Genomic DNA, 21,743 nt, shown 5'->3' on the forward strand with positions numbered 1-21,743 from the left:
TTATACTGGTTTAATAATGGAGATAATACTGGAGTTTTGCTGGTCTTAGACTTGGGCGGTAGGCCACTGCATCGTACTCTTTTTTTTTCTTTATGATCTCCGTGACCGTTTGAATGAGTCGCACAAGCAAAGTACCACACTGTACTTCACTGTACTTGAGTACCACAGCAAATTATACTATCTGAGATAGTTTGATAGAACAGGAACATAAGATGCGTCTTCTCAAGAGTCTCCACGTTTTCGAGCCGAATCGAAGGCGGAGCTCCTCCACAATCTGTCTCTAGCTCTGTATCCGTTTTGTGTCGAGGCCAAAGAGGAAAGATAAGAGCAGTATTGGACTCAGCCTGTATTCTGTCCTTCAGATAAGAAGCTTTGAATGGAGCCTGGATAAATCTAATACTGAAGGTTCACATTTAGTGAAGAGTCAGAACCTGTGGTGTCAAACCCAGCAGGATTATTATTATGTATATTCAGTTATTGTTTTATACATGTTTTGTTGAAGATCAGTATTTCTAAATCTCTGGTTCTAGAGATATGTAACGTCAGAGTATGAGCTCATTCATCAGTTCATCTTCACAGTGACAACACTGTCATAACACCTTATATTAGTCCATCCATCATCTTGACACTCAGCTCTGCTTCTTTAAACTCATCCACGATGTTTCTGCTGCACAGACTCAACAAATAAAAAACTGGAACAAGTCAAAATCCTGATTGTGACTTCGAAATGAACAGATGATGGTTGAATCGTGTCACATGAGCAGATACATGTGTCAAACATAGATTCATGTTTTTACCAGACACACATAAATATGAGGAATCAAACGTGTGATGTGTGCAGGTAAAAACTGATGAACGAGTAGAAAGTTTAAACTTGTCTCTGTGTGAGGAAACAAAATGTCTTCAGCTGTGTCTCTGTCCTCAGGGTTTGTTATAATAATCCTTTGTCTGTGGCAAAGGATTATCTGGCTAACTCACGCTATCAGGCTAACTCTCGCTGACTCTGGCTAACTCACGCTGACTCTGGCTAACTCATGCTGACTCTAGCTAACTCACGCTGACTCTGGCTAACTCACGCTATCAGGCTAACTCTCGCTGACTCTGGCTAACTCACGCTGACTCTGGCTAACTCATGCTGACTCTAGCTAACTCACGCTGACTCTGGCTAACTCACGCTATCAGGCTAACTCACGCTATCAGGCTAACTCTCGCTGACTCTGGCTAACTCACGCTGACTCTGGCTAACCTACGCTATCAGGCTAACTCTCACTGACTCTGGCTAACTCACGCTGACTCTGGCTAACTCACGCTATCAGGCTAACTCTCGCTGACTCTGGCTAACTCACGCTATCAGGCTAACTCTCGCTGACTCTGGCTAACTCACGCTGACTCTGGCTAACCTACGCTATCAGGCTAACTCTCACTGACTCTGGCTAACTCACGCTGACTCTGGCTAACTCACGCTATCAGGCTAACTCTCGCTGACTCTGGCTAACTCACGCTATCAGACTAACTCACGCTGACTCTGGCTAACTCACGCTGACTCTGGCTAACTCATGCTGACTCTGGCTAACTCACGCTGACTCTGGATAACTCACGCTGACTCAGGCTCAAGAAGACGTGGATTCAGTTCACCAGGTGAACAGGTGACGTCACCTCAACCGTCACCATACGTTTGCGAGCTGCTGACTCAGTTTCACATTGTGTAACCATATTTGGAGGAGCAGGGGTGGAGCCTGACTGAGAGCTTGAGGACACACCCATTGGACGGTACTATCTGTCAATCACACTGTGGTCTCCATCCCCCAATCCACCCGGTTCCTTCTGGTCTGTTTGACTCTAAATGATCGTGAGTTTTTATATTCTGTGGAACGCACGTCGTGGATCATCATCTGTTGAAATCTGATCCGAGTCTAATCAGATGAATTGAAAATATTAACATCTGATTTCTGATATAATCTAATAACATCTCACAATATCTGAATGTCCCACTGTGGAAATATCTCTGAAGAAATCATCTTTTTCTTAAACCTAATTTTAAAAATATTGAGAACAATCTTTTCTTTCTTGTTCAGACTCGTATTCATGTTGACTCATGTTCTGTGATTCATTCTTATCGCAGACAGTTTGTTTTCACTTGTGTTGTGATCATTCATCATATCACAGTTTCTCTTTTCTTCTCCGGAACCTTTAGAATCGTAATAAAACTGTTTGTTGTTGTAGCTCATGAATCTCACACAGGATCAAACTTGATGTCTGCTCTGCAGCTGCATCAATGTGTAGCCGGCAGCTAACGCCCTGTAGCTAATTACATGCGTGCAGTGATCTCATAATATGAGGGTCTCGCTAAGTAATGATGTCGACGGGTCGCCTGCAGGCTCCCCTGAAGCCTGAAGCTCAACTCTAATTAACCAGCTAACCTGTCGGCTTATTATGATCCACACAAACGTCCCAAGATGCCACGTACAAATCAACACTCGGCCTCTGGCCCATCGTGCTTCTCTCACAGCAGTTGGGTCGTACAGAGTCTGAGGATTTTATTTCTCTTTAGCATAGACAGTTAGCAGAGACAGTTAACATGGAAGCTGGCTATGTTGTGTGGTTACGAAACATGTTCGTCCCTTAAGGAGAGAGACGGACTGAGGAAACTCTGTCGTCTGAACGGACGTCAGTTGTTGATAATGACATCACAGCTGGATCAGTAATGAGTGGCAGCTTTGTGCTTTCAGCTAAATGCTAACTTCACTTTGCTAACATGCTAATGTTTAGCAGATATAATATTCAATTCAATTTTATTTGTATAGCACCAAATCCTAACATCCATGATCTGAAGACTCTTCACAAAGAAGGTGAAGAGCTTCAGATCTTCTTCATGTAGAGAAACCAACAGGTGAACCATGAGCAGCACTTTGAGTCTGTGGAGGAGAAACTCCTCATTAACAGAGAGAAACCTCAAGAACCAGACTCAGAGAGGAGACATCTGCCTCCACCGGGGGAGGAGAGAGACATGGGGAGGAGAGAGGGGGGAGAGAGGGGGGGGGGGGGGGGGGGGGAGAAAAGAGGGGAGAGAGAGAGAGGCGAGAGAGACCGGGGACACTTGAGCACCATCAGGTATCAGATCTGACTCGTTAAAATGTAAACAACAGTGTAAAGAATATTAATGATTATTGATAACAGACACATTTGATATCATAATGAATTACTGAGATGTTGTAATTAGTAATAGTCAAAGTTGTTGTCCTGAGGTTCCGGGGTCAGAGATTTCTGAAATGAGAGAGAGAGACAAAGGGAAATAGTCATTGACATGTATAAAAACATGTTGATGATGTTATGAGATGTTGTTCACATGCTATTAGCCAGCCACATCACGCAGCTGAGGCCGATGGGAACCTCGTCAGATTGTCCAATGATGTCGACAGGAAATCAGCTTCAATTAATTTCCTGTTGTTTTTTTGTTCGATTTTTTAATTAGTGAAACTCACAAAGTTCACTTCAGTGTCTGAGGCAGCAGATCAAATATAACTGAGAATCTCAAACACCCACAGAGCTGGAGTCAGCAGTTAGTTTATCATTGACCCATTTACTTTATTTAACACCCACAGAGAGGGAGAGAGAGGGAGAGGGGGAGAGAGAGAGAGAGAGAGGGAGAGAGAGGGAGAGAGAGGGAGAGAGAGACGAGTCCCAGCTCAAAGAATGAAGTGAAGACATGTTGTGTAGACATTGTGTAGTCATGTTGTGTAGACATGTTGTGTGTAGTCATGTTGTGTGTAGTCATGTTGTGTAGACATGTTGTGTAGTCATGTTGTGTGTAGTCATGTTGTGTAGACACCAAAACATCTGGAACCTCCTCGTCTGTCCAAGTGGACGTCTTCGTCTTCTACGTGTGCGGCTCCTCGTCTTCATCCTGAGACGTTTGTGTTCTTCAGTTTCACGTCCGTTAGTGTTAGAAACCTGAGTGTGGCAGGAAAAAACTAAGGTAGTGATTTTATGTGTCAGTGGTTAATTCAGAGTAATGTGACAGGAGATGATTAGACGTTACTTCCTCTTTACATTAAATCAACGTAACTCTTCTGTGGGATTAATAGATTTTTTATGAACCATCATTTCTGTTTGACTCCACTTGATATCGTCGTGTCAGGAAGGTCACATCTACAGAGGCAGGTTTTTATTTAACACCATCGTTCAGCCAGCGGTTTCTGCTGAAGTGAGTCCGCCGCCGCCGCAGAGGAGACAACGCTCTGCTTATCAACAATTCATCGTCCGCATGCTCATGGTTCACAGGGCTTTCTGACGGGAGGTGTAGAGCTGCTGTCTGAAATATAAAAATCATCAGTTTCTAAGAGAAGTGTTTGAACGTACAGTTCATTTCCCAGGATGTTTAAACACGTGTTTAAAAATATGTTTTCAGAGTTTCACCTCTTCTCTCTCACAATAAAAATATACAAATATAGATTTTCAAATATTCTTTATCTTCAGTCGTTTAACTTACTAATTTAACACAGTGAGATTTAATGTGATAGTATTTATTATATTTTATACTCGACTGTGAAGCAACTTTTCTTCACCTTCAATTAAGGACGTGTCGTTGTTTCAGCAATTATTTAAATAAATTTAGACAGATACGATCCTAACGTCATAAACACATTAACGGGGCTGCAGTGGGGGGGTAATGGGGCTGCAGTGGGGGGGTAATGGGGCTGCAGTGGGGGGGTAAGGGGGCTGCAGTGGGGGGGTAATGGGGCTGCAGTGGGGGGGTAATGGGGCTGCAGTGGGGGGGTAAGGGGGCTGCTGGGTGTAGAGTGAGGTGACTCTCTGAACGCTCAGTGTTTCTCCACATTCATCATATGTAATGAGGCAGAGACCTGCAGCTAGAAATACTCCACACATCCCCCCACAGCAAGGCCTCATGGGAAATCTGCTCTGACTCTGTCTTCACTGAAAACTGGATCTGTTGCTACTGAAATACTCCAACCTTCATTATCAATATTATTATTAATATTATTATTATTATTGCTTGTAGCGTTATTATGATTATTGTTATTATTATTATTATTAGTGTTATTATAATTATTATTAGTAGTAATAGTGTTATTGTTATTGTTATGAAACAAAGCTCATGAGGTGATCAAACTTGTGGAACAGCTCACCTCCATAATAGAAATTCAAATCATTGTGTCACATGTGCTGTATAAATAAAGTTGACATTAACATAAGCCTCCTCCTCCATGTTAGCAGATGGGACATGAACCAAACTAAAAACTCAAAGTTTGTCAAAGATGTTTCTGTCGTTTCAGCTCGTTCTTCTCTCTGATGTTTGTGTTTCTCATCAGTTTGGTTTGAATCAGTTATTGATGATATAAAAACAGGCTGAGACGTCATGATTGGACCCTGGTGGTCGAAACGTTTCACTGCAGCTTTAACTGAACTGGTTTGATGTGAAAGATTCAAGCTTCTTGTAAGAACTCATCCTCTGCTCCGAATATTTTTTTAAGTAATAGTAGCAATACCAAAATTTAGACATACTCATTAACAAGTAATTTCCCAGTGTTCACAATACTACAATTATTCATAGATGTACTCAAAATATATAAAATAGTAAAAGCACTCACCTTACCTTAAAATATGATTTATGTAGGCTCCTCATGATGGAGTAAAATTGTGATTTTCAAAAAATAACTTTGATGTATGTTATAATAATAATAGAGAATAATAATTAAATTGTGAGGTTGTTTGGACGGATGCTTTGACGTGTTCACAGCATGTTACTGCTACAGGTGGAACTGAGCCTCATATTCATCATTTTATAAGCTGATAATTACAGAAACTGTAGTTTTGGGTGTATAAGTCTTTCTCAGTATAAAGAGTGTGGTTATTAAACATGTCTGATCTGCAGGAGACCAACAAACAGCAGCTGTTTCACATCAACTCTCCAACTCGCCGTGTTCATTCAGACCTGAGTCTGCTGAGAAACCAGTGTGGGTTTTATTCTGAAACGTTTTATTTTGAAATGTTCCTCGTGGGGAAGCGGTGCAGTTGCAGGTCACGGCTGTTGTTTGCAGAGAAGTGAGATTTGACGTCGCCGGTTGTTTGTGTCCCGTGTGAATGACACAGATTTGAATCTGTTTGATCGAAGCAGGAAACTGAAAATAGCAGCTTTGTCTCCTGAGCTGCTGCAGCTCAGTTTGAATTATTAATCAAGTTCCGCACACGGTAACAAACACGTGTTTACTGTCGTCTGTTGACATGTTCGCTCACAGACGTTGTATCAGAAGCATGAAACTTAAAGACGAGGGTGACACAGAGTGAAGAGACGATCAGGACTCATGAGGAAGTGGAAGTGATGGGTTGAAGAAGAGAATGAAAATAAGGAGATTAAAATGAGAGAGGAAATCCAGTGAGGAAGAGGATGTTATACATGAGGAAGAGGAGGATGAGTGGAGGGAGAAAAATGAAGCGAAGAGCAGCGAATAAATGATTGTGTCCCAGAATTCACAGATGCAGCGTGAACTCTCACATTCAGTTTCACTGTCATTTCTCACTCTATCACTCTGTCACATGACACGTGTGTAACACCAGTTCATCCATGTTGACCAGTAACCACTCGTCTTCAAAAGGAAGAAGCTCCGACCTCTGGTCACCTCATATTTCCTGTGGGGGAAGTGAATGGGAGTTTTATTTTGAAGTCATCAAAGCAGCTCTGTAGTCAGCTGCTCTCTCGTCTCCTCCATGTTTTTCAGCTGCAGTCGTTTCTTCAACTAAAGGATCAGAGCTCTCGGACTGTAAAGCCCCGCCCACACCGGCCGCTCTTTAGAGAACACCTTTTCTCATTAGTTCAGAAAAACATGTTTACCTGTTGAATCTGTTTCAGAGTAAAAGCACTGACTGATTCTATTCTTTTGTATTATCAGCTTCATACTGAAGAGTCCTGGTCATTGTGTCTATAGCTGTACTTTTATTCATGGGAGCACAGTGATCATACCAGAAGCACCGACAGACACGCAGCAGACACGCAGCCGACACACAGCAGACACGCTGCAGACACGCTGCAGACACGCTGCATCGTGACACGCTGCAGACACGCTGCATCGTGACACGCAGCAGACACGCTGCAGACATCTTCTTCTTCATGTTCTTCTTCTTCTTCTGTAGAGCTCATCTTGACGCATTTAGATGAATGATCAGTTAAATTGTATTTCACTTGTTTCAGCGGTTCAGTCATCACAGATGTTTCAGATGTTGAGCTGCTGATTCCTCAAACGTCTCTGATGAAATATCAGTGGTTCATGTTCCCTGCAGGATGAACGGTAGTGACCTCAGTGATCCTCTGACTTTCACCATCATTTACTTCTGGTTCCTTTTCTTGTAGTTCTCCAGTAAGATATTTAATTTCAGCTGATATTTAAATATTGAAGAAACGTGTGTTGATGATGTCACTGAGTTCAGAAACAGAGACTGCTGGTTTCCTGTGACTCATGAAAATGTTTGTTTCAGTCTGATCCTCACGTCGTCATCGAGCTCTGATAAAACCAGGGTCTGTCCCATGAGGTGCGGAGTGTGAACATGACCTGGAGTTGACCACGTCTAACGAGGCGTTTTGCTAACGAGCTTCGTCAGCCTGTTCTATGTTCTCTCTCTCTTTGATATTCTGCTGATGAAAGCTCTCTCTCTCGCTGTTTCTCTCTGTCTCTCTCTCACTTTCTATCTCTCTGTCCCTCTGTCTCTCTCTCTCTCTCTCTCTCTCTCTCTCCCCCTCTCTCTCTCTCTGTCTGTCAGAGTGCATGCTGGGAGTGAGTGTGGTGAGTGCTGCGGAGAACATGTCAAATTGTTTGATTTCTCTATATTTTCTTAGCTGTTCGTCCTTCACTGTAGTAGTACAATGTTTTTGTGTAGTAGTAGTAGTAGAATGTTTTTGTGTAGTAGTAGTAGAATGTTTTTGTGTAGTAGTAGTAGTAGAATGTTTTTGTGTAATAGTAGTAGAATGTTTTTGTGTAGTAGTAGTAGTGGGGAGGTTTTCTTCAGAGCGGCAGCAGTGGTGGAGTTTCCATCTTGTATTCCAGGGACGTTCCACCTGTTTCCTCCTCTGCAGAGGAATCTGTCGAAGCTGTAGAAGCTGTAGAAGCTGTAGAAGCTGTAGAAGCTGTAGAAGCTGTCGAAGTTGTAGAAGTTGTAGAAGTTGTAGAAGCTGTCGAAGCTGTCGAAGCTGTAGAAGCTGTAGAAGTTGTAGAAGCTGTCGAAGCTGTAGAAGCTGTAGAAGCTGTCGAAGCTGTCGAAGCTGTAGAAGCTGTCGAAGCTGTAGAAGCTGTCGAAGCTGTAGAAGCTGTCGAAGCTGTCGAAGCTGTAGAAGCTGTCGAAGCTGTCGAAGCTGTCGAAGCTGTCGAAGCTGTAGAAGCTGTAGAAGATGTAGAAGCTGTAGAAGCTGTAGAAGCTGTCGAAGCTGTAGAAGCTGTAGAAGCTGTCGAAGCTGTCGAAGCTGTCGAAGCTGTAGAAGCTGTCGAAGCTGTCGAAGCTGTCGAAGCTGTAGAAGATGTAGAAGCTGTAGAAGCTGTCGAAGCTGTCGAAGCTGTCGAAGCTGTAGAAGTTGTAGAAGCTGTAGAAGCTGTAGAAGTTGTAGAAGCTGTAGAAGCTGTAGAAGCTGTCGAAGTTGTAGAAGTTGTAGAAGTTGTAGAAGCTGTAGAAGCTGTAGAAGCTGTCGAAGCTGTAGAAGTTGTAGAAGCTGTAGAAGCTGTAGAAGATGTAGAAGTTGTAGAAGCTGTAGAAGCTGTAGAAGCTGTCGAAGCTGTAGAAGCTGTAGAAGCTGTAGAAGCTGTAGAAGCTGTCGAAGCTGTGTTGAAGATGTAAAGATAACCTTGGTTAATGTTTATGCTGCGACTGCACAGAAAGAGTTTTTTAAACACTTTAAACTCGTGTGGAGGTGAAGAGCTCATGTTCCTGGGTGGTGATTTTAACTGCAGGAACCATGCAGAACCTCATGGAGCCTCCAGGAGGTGTCCTGTCAAACTGACTGAACACAATGATTTGTGTGACACCTGGAGGCTCCTGCATCACACTCAGTGACACGTGGGTCCATACTAGAGACAGTTCTTTATCCATGGCCCGGCTGGACAGATGTTACTGCTTCCAACATCAGGCCAATGCTCTTCAGAGTCGCTCCACACACCCAGTCGGTTTTTCAGATCATTCACTTGTTCAGGTTTCAGTCTCCGTAAAAAATATAAACTACTGGCACTTCAGTGTAGCCCTGCTTTCAGATCATGTTTTTAAAACATCTGTGCCTACAGTACACTCTCAATGTCACAAGGGACATGAAGGTCTATGAAAGCTCTGGAGAGAGAAATCGTGGATTTGCAAGATGTAGCAGACTCCACAGGAGACGGAGAACATATTAGAGTTCTCAGAAACAAAAAGCTCTGTCAGACCTGCTGAGTTTCTCTGCTCAAGGTGCTTTGGTTCTCTCCTGGTTTCAATATGTGGCCAGAATGGATGCTCCCTCTCACTTTTTCTTTGGCCTTGAACGTAGGAGTGGACCAAAAAGACTCATGAATTCCCTGCGGTCCAACACAGGACAGGTGCTGCAGGAGTCTGCAGAAGATTCGCAGACATGCTGTCAACTTCTGAGGAGCTCTTCAGGATGGAGTTCCAGGAAAGACCTGAGGTGGCACAGTCATTCTATGAGGGTCTACCCAAGGCTCCTGCAGAGGTCAGAGGTCAGAGCTAGACGCACAACTCTCTGCTGAAGAACTACATGCTGCACTGCAGAATCTGGCGAATGGCAAGGCTCCAGGCATCGGCGGTTCTACAAAGCTTTCTGGCCTGTGACTGGAAAATACCTACCAATGGTTCTCAGGGACAGTTTTAACAAAGGACACTTACATGATGTTCAGGAGATGAAGAACTGGCGGCCTGTAGCTTTGCTCTGCACTGACTATAAAATTGTGTAGTACTGGCCATGAGGCTGAGAAAAGTGAAGGAGCATGTCATTCATGTAGACCTATTGTGTGCCCAGCAGGCTGATATCTGACAATATTACCCTGATTCGTGACATTGTGGACCTCTCTGGTTCATTGGGCTGTAAACTTGGTCTTATTTCCATAGACCAAGAAAAGGCTCTGGACCGGGTTGAACACAGATACTTGTGACAGACGCTGCAGGTGTTTGGGTTCAGCCCTGGTCTCAAAGACACGATCTAGACATTGTACAGTGACATTGAGAGGTTAATGGTGGTTTAAGCTCTCCTTTTAAAGTTCAGAGGGGAATCAGACAGGGTTGCTCTCTCTCAGGCATGCTGTAACCCTCCTGCACAAACTGAGGATACAGCCGTCAGGTCCCAGGTTGCCAAAAAATGTATCCGCTTATGCTGATGAGGTCATTGTCCTCATCAAAAAACAAGATGACACCAATATCCTTGTTGAAACTATTAATCAATTCTGCAAAATATCTATAATAAAACTAACTGGGAAAAAAGTGAAGCTTTAGCCGTGGGAGCTGAGATAAGCAGAGAGGTTTCTTTACCTGGGGTTTGACCTGGAACAAAGAAGCACTGACTCTTGCTCCTGACTTCAAAACCTGCAGCCGTCAGCCGTTGAAATCCAGCGAGGCGCCAACAAACAGTTTCAATGTCCTGGAATGAAGCAGCATGTACAGACTGCTGGTAAAAACATAAACAAACACAAACGTAATGGTCGAGCTGACGCCCCCTGGAGAAGCCACTCAGGCTCCACAGTGGGGTCCAGCCTGATGGACAGCACTCTACAAACCAGCACTGACCAAGAGAGTTGGAGACCTGCAGTGGAGAATCCTGCATGACAGCTGTAAATGCTGTTGTGTCTGTGATAAACTCCTTTGTGCTCACAGACAGAAACCACCTTTCACTGCTTCCTAGACTGTGGCAGACCGGTTCCTCTGTTTCAGCTGCTGAAGAACATTTTCAGGAGGTTTGGTGAAATGTTTTCTGCTCAGATGTACATCCTTGGACACAAATGCAGAGAATCAAACTTTGCTCACTACTAAACTTTGTTCTCGGCCAAATCTAAAATGATGATCGACATCAGTAGAAAGCACAAACTGTGACATAAACACAATCTTCATCAGAACGATAAAAACCAGACTAAACATTGATCACAACTTTTACAGCTTGACAAACAATCTGGAAGAATTCAAAAGCATCTGGTGCCAATAATGTGTTTTTTGTTCTGTCGTAGAGAATGAGCGGACTTTTGGTTCTATCTTCGGCTAATCTTTGCTCTTTTTGTTTTCTTTTTTATTAATTCAGCTGTATGATTTGTACACAGAAAATCTAAAAACCTGTTTTAAGCAAGTTAAGAAGTTTTGAAAAATCTCTCTCTCTCTCTCTCTCTCTCTCTCTATAATGGAGACGATCAAACACTGAAATATGCAATATGTTTCTCCATTTTTAAAGAGACGTCCGTGTTCTCGGTTTAATCTCATCGACTTCCTCAAATACAATTTAGACTGGACCCCTGAAGCAGATCAGGATTTTTTCTCACTTTAGTGCAACAATAAAGTGACGTGAAATTTAGTTTCATCTGAATTGTATCTGAATTTCATCTGCGCTGCAGTTTTACAGTGTCAGATGTTTTTGGACAGTCAGGTGATCGTCCTTTTTTAGTCTCCACGAGTTTCAGGCGTCTTCTCACCAAACTCTTCATCAGAGGGAAAGTTTTAAGAGCTTTCGCTGTGTGCGTGTGTGTGTGTGCGTGCGTGCGTGCATGTGTGTGTGCGTGTGTGGGTGTGCGTGCGTGCGTGTGTGTGTGTGTGTGTGTGCGCGCGCCTCTGTGTGTGGGTTTGTACCACAGTAAAAGCGTCTCACTTTCTTTGGTCTCTGAGACAAAGAGTAAATGTTCCTTTGAAACCAGCTGTTACTGTACGATCCACTTTTCTCTGACAGATGTTTCTGAAGTTTCCTCCTCGACTGAAACGACCTGCTGACATAAAGTCTACTTTTTTCAGGAAATGATAAAACATCATTTCACATGTTGTGATATTTACACATGTTGGTTTCTTCTCCTGATTCATTGAAATCACCTTTTTTACTTGAAAACATTTGGTAACTTCGAACAACAAGAGAAAAATCAGCTGCAGGTTTGGAACAGACACGTGAACCTGATTAATGCTCAACCTTATTTCCACAAAGACGGAGCCTTCAGTCCGAACTCTGAGACGAAACAGAGCAGCACCTCTGTGAGCACCTAGTGTCGTAGATCTTCACTTTAAATGACCTTCTGGATGTGATTTTATTAAACAGCAGCTGACTGCTGCTACTGTTCACAGTCCAGAGAAGAAACAAATCACAGCATCGTCTGCCACTGCATCTAACGACAACTCCAAGCAACCTCCTGATTTATCTGTAATACATGGGACTAAATATTGATCCAGGTAATCATTCTTTGCTTAAAGTATGTCCACATCACTGTGTGTGTGTGTGTGTGTGTGTGTGTGTGCATGTGCGTGTGTATGTGTGTGTGTGGCAGACTGAATTATGGCCTCATTCCTCTCCACCACTGAACACTGGAGTTATAGCTGCGAGTGTCAAAACATGCAAGGTCGAAGCGTGAGGCGCTTCCTGCGGGTGCCGTCACGGCTGAATGCTCAGAACCACTGCTGGAAGCCAACGGCCTCTGGAAGCAAACCACCGTTGGGAGTGAATGGGACCCGAGCCAATCACAGCCTCATACATCTCTGTCTGTACGAGACGACACGAGACGACACGAGACGACACGAGACGACACGAGACGACACGAGACGACACGAGACGACACGAGACGACACAGGGCATTGTGCTTCATTCGTGTTCATCACCTGTATATCACCAAAAGTTCTAGAATCTCCTTGTCTCTCCAAGTTGACGTACGGCTCCTCCTCTTCTTCATCCTGAGATCGTCCTCATCAACACGTCCACTCGCTCACTGGGAAGTTTCCACACATCCAGAAAATGTCCAGAGACACTGACTCAGACATTTGATTTCACATACAGAACCTGCAGAACATGTGAGGAACATGTGAGGAACATGTGAGGAACATGTGAGGAACATCTGTGTGGTGCCTGTAACCTCGACTGCACTGAACATTTGTTATTCTTTTTCTTCTCCTTCCATGAAGCAGAGATGTAAATTCACAGTATCAAGAGGAGGTGTTGACCACTGCACATGTTTGATTCATGTGTGGAATGAAACATATTTGGATTCAGATCAGATTCATGAAGATAAATACGAGGAGGTTTTTAACACATGAGACGAATCCTGTCACCATCGTCCTTCATGAAGACAAACGGAGGATTTGGACGAACATTACTGATGATGTAACAGATGAGAACTGAGGACAGAACATATTTACTCCTTTATTCAAACTCATTTTAAAACATCTATAACAAACAGACCTGTGTTCAAAGTTTATATTTTCAAACCTGCAGAAATCTGTAGTTGTTTTTCAAGCTAACACTGCATTTCCTTTGGTGGCCTGATGGTGGCGTCATATGTCCTTTGTGCATGTGTCAGCGTTGTGTTTGTCACATTTTTATGATGCACTGTTGAGATCTTGGTGGTTTTTAACTCTGTGAAGCAGATGAAGGATTTCAGTCGTCTGGATCTTAAGTTCTCAGAGAAACAAGCGTTAGCGGCAGCTCGACTCACAGAAACAGATTAACTCTGTTTAGATAAAAGTAAAAACTGTAAAAACACAATAAAGGTACAGATCCAGTGTGGAAGCTGCAGACGTCGTTATATGTTGATCATGAATTATAAATTCATGATCCGTGTTGTTGTGTAGCTCCACCTCCTCACTCTTCTTCACTGGTTTGTTTTCCTGCTTCCAAATGTCTCCATTGATTTCCACGTCTGCTCCGTGAAGCAGAACATGACAGTGAGCGGAGAACATCCATCAGCTGCTAACGATGGGAAGCGTCCAGGGAACTGTCTGATGTTCCGGAGGCAGCTGATCAGGTGACACATCAGCCGCTGAGGAGCCTGATGAAAGAAGCTCGTCCATCACTTAACGTTTGTCTCTCACTTCAGAGACACTGTTCACGCTGCTGCTGCACCTGATGACACGGGGAGGGGTCAAAGGTCATATAGAGGCTTCACTTACAGATACATACAGACTAGTGTTTGTTCTTTACCACCAATCCGTGAATTGTAAATATTCTTCACGTGCAGAGAAACGTCATCGCTGCCCCGCCTCGAATCGACCATGTGTCAGATTAGCGTCATCATCAGCTCCCTGAACTGTCGTCATGATTAAATCTGTAACTTTATTTAAACATTAAAATCATCACACCTGCAGAAATCTGTAGTTTCAATCAAGGTCAGACTGCGTTTCCTTTGGTCGCCTGTTGGTGGTGTCATATCCTCATGTGTATGTTGTGTTTGTCTGAGGCAGAGGTGACCTTTAACATCATGTTTTTATGATACACTTTTTGGATCTTGGTGGTTTTTAACTTGATATGTGAAGCTTGTGCCAGAAGTTTCTCTTCTTCATCTTTGATAAAGCGACGCGTTTCCTCTCATTTGCTCCAGAAAACAAAAGAAATATATTTTTTTAAATTTGCGTTCAACAGAACCGAGCGGCTCTGTGCAACACTTTGAATCAGATAAAGGGATGAAGAGAGTGAAAGAGATAAAAACTAAGAGAACACGGTGTTAACCTGTGAAGAGACTCGAAGAGACACTCGATGTTTCTGACACAACATGGCCTGATGGTGGCGCTCATGTAAAAAGGTCAGTGAACATCAAGTTTGTTATGAACCTGGAGGAAACTCTCATGTTGAGTTTGATTCCTGCAGCGTTGGAGTCTCACACTTCATCTGTTGGACATGTCACGCATCACGTGACGTTCTGCAGCGTCAGGAGAAAATCACGCATCACCTGAAGTCAGAGCTGCAAAGAGTCACATGTCTGACACGGCTGCTGTTAATCATCACGTGTGATTTTATTTTAATGAGCTCTGCAGATTAAATCACAAGTTCACAGCTGTGATGGACACGTGTTTATCTTCCTGTGTTCCACAGGTCATGTGCTCCTCATGTCATGTGTTTGACAGGTCACGTGTTCCACAGGTCACATGTTCCACAGGTCACGTGTTCCACAGGTCACGTGTTCCTCAGGTCACATGTTCCACAGGTCACGTGTTCCACAGGTCACATGTTCCTCAGGTCACGTGTTCCACAGGTCACGTGTTCCACAGGTCACATGTTCCACAGGTCACGTGTTCCACAGGTCACATGTTCCACAGGTCACATGTTCCGCAGGTCACGTGTTCCACAGGTCACATGTTCCACAGGTCACGTGTTCCTCGGGTCACATGTTCCACAGGTCACATGCTCCACAGGTCACGTGTTCCACAGGTCACGTGTTCCTCAGGTCACATGTTCCACAGGTCATGTGTTCCACAGGTCACATGTTCCTCAGGTCACATGTTCCACAGGTCACGTGTTCCACAGGTCACGTGTTCCTCAGGTCACATGTTCCACAGGTCACATGTTCCACAGGTCATGTGTTACACAGGTCACGTGTTCCACAGGTCACATGTTCCACAGGTCACGTGTTCCTCAGGTCACATGTTCCACAGGTCACGTGTTCCTCAGGTCACGTGTTACACAGGTCACGTGTTCCACAGGTCACATGTTCCACAGGTCACATGTTCCACAGGTCACATGTTCCACAGGTCACATGTTCCACAGGTCACGTGTTCCTCAGGTCACATGTTCCACAGGTCACATGTTCCACAGGTCATGTGTTCCTCAGGTCACATGTTCCACAGGTCACATGTTCCACAGGTCACGTGTTCCTCAGGTCACATGTTCCACAGGTCACATGTTCCACAGGTCACGTGTTCCTCAGGTCACATGTTCCACAGGTCACGTGTTCCACAGGTCATGTGTTCCTCAGGTCACATGTTCCACAGGTCACATGTTCCACAGGTCACGTGTTCCACAGGTCACGTGTTCCTCAGGTCACATGTTCCACAGGTCACATGTTCCACAGGTCACGTGTTCCTCAGGTCACATGTTCCACAGGTCACATGTTCCACAGGTCATGTGTTCCTCAGGTCACATGTTCCACAGGTCACATGTTATTCACGTGTGTGTTTCATGTGTCCTCAGGTGGAATCTGCATCGCTCAGTCTCTGAAGATTCCTCACGACCACAAACCGTCGGACTTTGATAAAATCATCCGTCTGCTGCTGGACACACGTTACGCCCGCGCCGTCATCCTGTTTGCATCTGACGAGGACATCAGGTCAGTTCATACATGTATTCAAACGTCATGCGTGATGAACTAACTGTTGCGTATTGACTCAGTAAATCTCTCTGCTTTCTGCTCGAAGTTAAAAATCTGAAACCAAAAGGGAGAAATTCATTTTTTCAAAAAGAAATTTCATGCCGGTTTTGCATACATTACTTTTTTCTCATTCTTTTTATTCTTTCTTCCTTTTAACAAAAACAGCTAGTCTGTAATTTATTTCACACATTTAAAACCAACAGGAGTCGACACAGGGACTTTTACAGCCGCAGCAGATGGATTAGAAAAACAAGTGCATATAAATAAAAGAAGAAGCGTGTGGGCAAAATCATTCTCATGCAAAAGAAAACAGAGATTAAAGAGAAACAGAAAAAACCAACAACAGATTAAAATTCAGTAAAAAAACAATCAAACAAATAATGAAACATTAGAAACAGGAAACACTGGATCAGCCGAGGTCACGAGGTCGTGAGTTCACAAGTTCATGAGGTCATAATGTCATGAACTCGTGACGTCTGTGACAATGAAACGTTTAACAAACGGTTTGAATCTGCTGATTTTACCTGGACATTAGAGCAGAGACGTGTTTGTGCCGTGAACACTGAGTCAAAACCCTGAAAGATAATGTGTGTGTGTGTGTGTGTGTGTGTGTGTGTACAGAGGAATCCTGAACGCCAGTAAGCGAGCCGACCAGGTGGGACACTTCCTGTGGCTGGGCTCTGACAGCTGGGGCGCCAAGAACAGTCCCATCCACCAGTTGGAGGATGCTGCTGTTGGAGCCGTGACAATTCTTCCAAAGAGAGCGACCATCAGTGGTGAGTGCTGTGTGTTACATACATGTTACATACGTGTGGTTGTCTCATCAGGTGTGTCTGGACTCTTTCCTCAGCATCCCCTCCTTCTATGTGTCTAATCATCCAAAATATAACGACTTCTATAACGACCTGAACACATGTAAATAAACATGTAATAAACATGTAAGGTGCGTGTTTTTATGATCCATGACATTTGCAGCTGCTACAGAAACATGAAGGTGACACAGATTCTTTAGAGGATCACAGATTCTGAGGACTGTTCTCTGCATTCGTATGCACAGAACCGGAGCTGGGAATCAAACCACCGACGCTCAGATTAGTGCACACTCCTTCTCACCCACGCTGCCTTCAATTACACAACAAAAAATATGGATCACATGTTCTCATGTGTTCTTGGCTCCTGAGTTGTCTCTTCTGTTTCCTGTCGAGTCAGCGTGTTGTGTAGTGATAGAAGTGTGACACACACACACACACACACACACACACACACACATCCATCCTCAATACAAACAACAGAGTCACTAAAGTAACATCTGGACTTAACCTGCAGGTCATGTCTGAATACAGCTTAATAAACACAAGCTGCAGCTGCAGGATCATCCAACTGTGTGTGTGTGTGTGTGTCTGTGTGTGTGTGTGTTGGATTCATCTCATTTAAAATCTCCTGTGAGGTTTCAGGCTTTGATCCAAACAGATAAAGGTCACGTTGGTTTTCATGGACTCAGAGAAAACATCGTGCTGCAGAACGAGCTGTGAACAGGAGAGAGAGAGTAAACACAAAGAGTGAGTGAGAGAAGGAATGGCGACGGTGGCAATGAGCCGAGGGAAGTTTCCTCCCGTGGTGGAGGACGCCCGCTGAGTCGTGGTCGCCCGCTGAGTCGTGGTCGCCTGCTGAGTCGTGGTCTCCCGCTGAGTCAGATCCTCTTCACGGAGTCAATTAAACCCTGAAATCCACAAATCTCAGCTCTTTAATGTCAGAGTGACGTTAATCAACCAGGATGTTTACAACCGAGAGGAAGAGTTAACCAATCAGTCACATGATCGAACCAACACGCGTGATTTATCACTGACTCTCACTGGATTCATGTTTCCACATGAAATAGTATCACTGAGTCTCCGGTGGTTAGAGCGCCTCCTCCTGGACATGTGTTACAAACATGTCAGAGTTTCTCACACAGACAAAGATGTGAAGAGAGTTTGTGGTGATCCAGTCCTGATCCAGACCTGATCCAGACCTGATCCAGACCTGATCCAGACCTGATCCTCATGTCTGAAAACACGGTGTATTTTAGTTTGAAAGGTCACTGTTGCTATGGCAACACCTGGCAGAGTGTTTGAAACTCCAGGGTTTTGTTTTTGACGTTTTCTGATCTGAAGCTTCAGTTTGTTCATAGTTTCATCGGATCTGTTGTAATTTAGAGGTTAAAGAATTGAGTCTGACACACGTACCTGTTCCTGCCGTCATCACCTACGTGGGCGTCGTCTACCTATACTTGACTCTGATTGGTTTGTAGACGGCGTCTGACGTGTTGTCAGTTGGGGGGTAGTAGTCTTTCTGTTTGAATGGAGGTTATGAATGAAGCGCTTCTTCACTGCTCCTTGTTTTTTCTGTAGCTAAGCAACCAACTGCAGAGACGACAACAGCTCCCCCTCGCCTCCCCCCCATCCTCTCGGAGCTGCAGTGCTGCCTCGGAGGACGTGGAAGTCAAAGAGACGTCCTGCCCACATGAGGAGGCAGAACACGATCAGAACACTCAGTTTACACACATTCAGTTTTAAAGGAAACATGTCACATCACGTAAGAACAGAGAAATGTTATTTTGCTCCATCCATCACTTTTGATATGATTGTCAGTGTCACAGTGGGACGGACTCATGTATCTCCAGTAATCTCATATAAACCCCCTCAGGAGAATGAACCATGAACCAGTTTACAGAGAAACATATAGAAGAAACTCGTTTTATATGATACTGATGTTTCCCAATGAGATTTTCCTGTGAACTCTGAAGCGTCTCCGTCACTGCCTCCAGTCCACATCTGTGATGGATGAGTTTAATCTGAACGCTGCCTGAGCTGTGACAGTAAGAGAGACAGACAGTGAGGGAGTCACACTCATGAACACAACACGTGTGATCCATGTTTGACAACTGAGCTGCAGCAGCGTTAGCGTCTCCGTTAGCTCCTCGCGGCTGGACCCGACCACAGACTGTAAATAAAGACGACGACTCGTCTCCACTTCCTCAAGAAATGAAGCTAAAACATTTCAGATACAAACGCTGCCATCTTGTGGTGATGAACCATTTACAATCAGTCGTGGAGTGGAGCTGTGGTTTCGAGGTCCCATCTGAACGTGTCTCAAGCTGCGATTTTGTGTCCAAACCCGAGAGATCAACGTGACGGAACAGGTCACAACGGGCTGGGGTGTCCACACTCACTTGCTTCGTGTGATGAGTGATTGTGGTCTGGCGGCAGCTTGTGATGTGAATCTGTTGTTTTCTGTTGAAGATTCTGAACGTTCACGTCTTGATGCAAAATAACTGCAAAGTGAAGCTGCTACAGGAAGTGATGCAACAGGATGGAGCTCTGAGGGGGGGGCTGCAGTTACAGAGCAAACCACAGAGAAACTGAACATGTCCTAACATTGTTGTTGAGCTGATGAAATGTCAGATAATTACAGATAATGGTGGAAAATGTCCGTCACAGTCGGAGCTAACGTGTTGTCCGTGGTCCCCCTGCAGGCCTGTGTGCAGCGGTGTGTGTTTCCTGGAGTGAATTCGCTCGTTCGGCGCGATGCTCTCTGGCAGCCCGTCACACTGGATTGTTGAGGCCGTGGTGTGAGAGCCAACATTAATCTGACAAACGGCAAAGAGACGCGAGGAGGAGACGCTGACGCTGATCACGCCGAGCGTCCTTCCTCCGACTCCAAAGTGTTTGTCTTCTCCTGCTCTTTATTTCCTTATTTTTTTTCTTCCTCTCTTTTCCTCCTCTGTCCTGAAAACATCCCTCGCTTCTTCTTCCTACACTGCAATGACTTGTGGGTAGTTTGAGGACGTGTTGACACTTTCAAGGCCATGATGGCGACAGAAGAACATTTTTGATACAGTCAGGGGGAGGAAGAGGAAAAGGTCGAAAATCTTTGGATTTAAATTGTGTCTTCGTGTTCGACGCTGCTGCGTCTGTTGATTTAAAAGCTGCAGGTGAATCTGTGTGAACCCACTTTTCTTTTCAAATGAAGGATTAGTCTCATCTTAGTTAAAGCCACTAACCACTCTTGCCAATTGTTTTCTCCACTCAAGGCGCAGCTAAATAAGAGCTGCTAATTAATTTTTGCTGTTTACTGGCTGTGGCCCCAGCAGCAGCTGTGGCTCTCGCTCGGGCCCTCGGCACTAACTTTTCATTTTGTTCAGTAGAGTTGAAGCCTGGCTCCAGTCTCAGCTGCGACGTTGGTTCTGTTTGTTTAGATCCACGGCCGTGTCACCAGGAAAACGTATAAAACGACAAAAGCAGAAACAAGAAGAGTTTTCTGTTCTGAGAGAAGTGTGGACATGTTGTGGGGATTTTACCGCCGCCATAAAGATGACGCTCGCTCAGTGAAACACTGCACAGAGCAGAGTCAGAGACTTTCAGGGTCAGATGCTGAAGTTTATGAAGCAGAGTTTGACACAACAATGATTTGTTGTTATTACTTCACAGCCTGAGGTTTTATTTTGTAAAGCTGTGTCAGCGTCACTTATCACAGTTTGTAAAGCTGATCATCATTATTAGTGCAGGGTTAGGTAGTGTGTGTGTCTGTGTGTGTCTGTGTGTGTCTGTGTGTGTCTGTGTGTGTCTCCAGGCTCAGTATCTTTTCTCCCAGAATGCCTCTGGGCTGAAGGCGTCCCTGATTGAATTATAAATTCACAGTTCATTGATAACTTTTATTCTCTTGTCATCTTCTTTTCTTCTTTTTCTGCCTTTAACCTCTGAAAACACGCCCACCCTCCCCCCATCGCTTCATCTTCTCGAGGTCAAGATTCTAATTTTATCCTGATATGATTCGGTGTTGGCGAAGGACATCAGATCAGGATGAGACACTGAGAGCATGCTGAAGGTCACTTCTTCAGATAAAGAGCTGAGAGCTTCTGACTCTGGAGAAGATGAAGTGATGAGGTCAACAGAGAAATAAATTCATTTTATGATCCATTTGATGAGAACTGTTTTTTGAAAAGAGTCTGTCAGCAGAGGTCCGACTCCTCTATCGTGACCTTTGACCTGTGGAGTCGTCAAATACAAAGATCTTCAACCAACAATCGTATTTTCATGTTAGTGAGGTTATCGAGGTCCCCTCCACCTGTGTCAGTGGCAGCTGTCAATCATGAGGCCTCAGCCTGTTTTTATATCATGTTATCAGAGGCGTCATGTTTACATGTCCGTTCATCTGATATCTTATATTTATATGTTTTTTATCACAAATCACTTCAAAAGCTCAATGTTAATGTTAACAGGGACATGAACTGTAACATATTATTATTGAAACATGTTATTATTGAAACATATTAATGAAACAAGTTATTATTGTAACATATTATTGAAACATATTATTATTGAAACATAATATTGTAACATATTCTTATTGAAACATATTATTATTGAAACATATTATTATTGTAACATATTATTATTGAAACGTATTATT

General features: G+C 44.0%; 1 protein-coding gene across 6 annotated transcripts in view; it reads left to right on the forward strand.

Moving 5' to 3' along the window:
* Window positions 1-21,743, forward strand: part of grm7 (glutamate metabotropic receptor 7) — a 113,872-nt gene that overhangs the window by 54,046 nt on the left and 38,083 nt on the right. For all 6 annotated transcript variants that reach the window (XM_069531078.1, XM_069531077.1, XM_069531092.1 and 3 more), the window contains exons 3-4: window positions 16,115-16,250; window positions 16,914-17,068. In XM_069531078.1, the coding sequence (XP_069387179.1) occupies window positions 16,115-16,250; window positions 16,914-17,068 (291 nt within the window). The remainder of the gene's footprint in view (window positions 1-16,114; window positions 16,251-16,913; window positions 17,069-21,743) is intronic.

This window comes from Paralichthys olivaceus, chromosome 2 (assembly GCF_024713975.1).
Source record: "Paralichthys olivaceus isolate ysfri-2021 chromosome 2, ASM2471397v2, whole genome shotgun sequence".
Taxonomy (NCBI): domain Eukaryota; kingdom Metazoa; phylum Chordata; class Actinopteri; order Pleuronectiformes; family Paralichthyidae; genus Paralichthys; species Paralichthys olivaceus.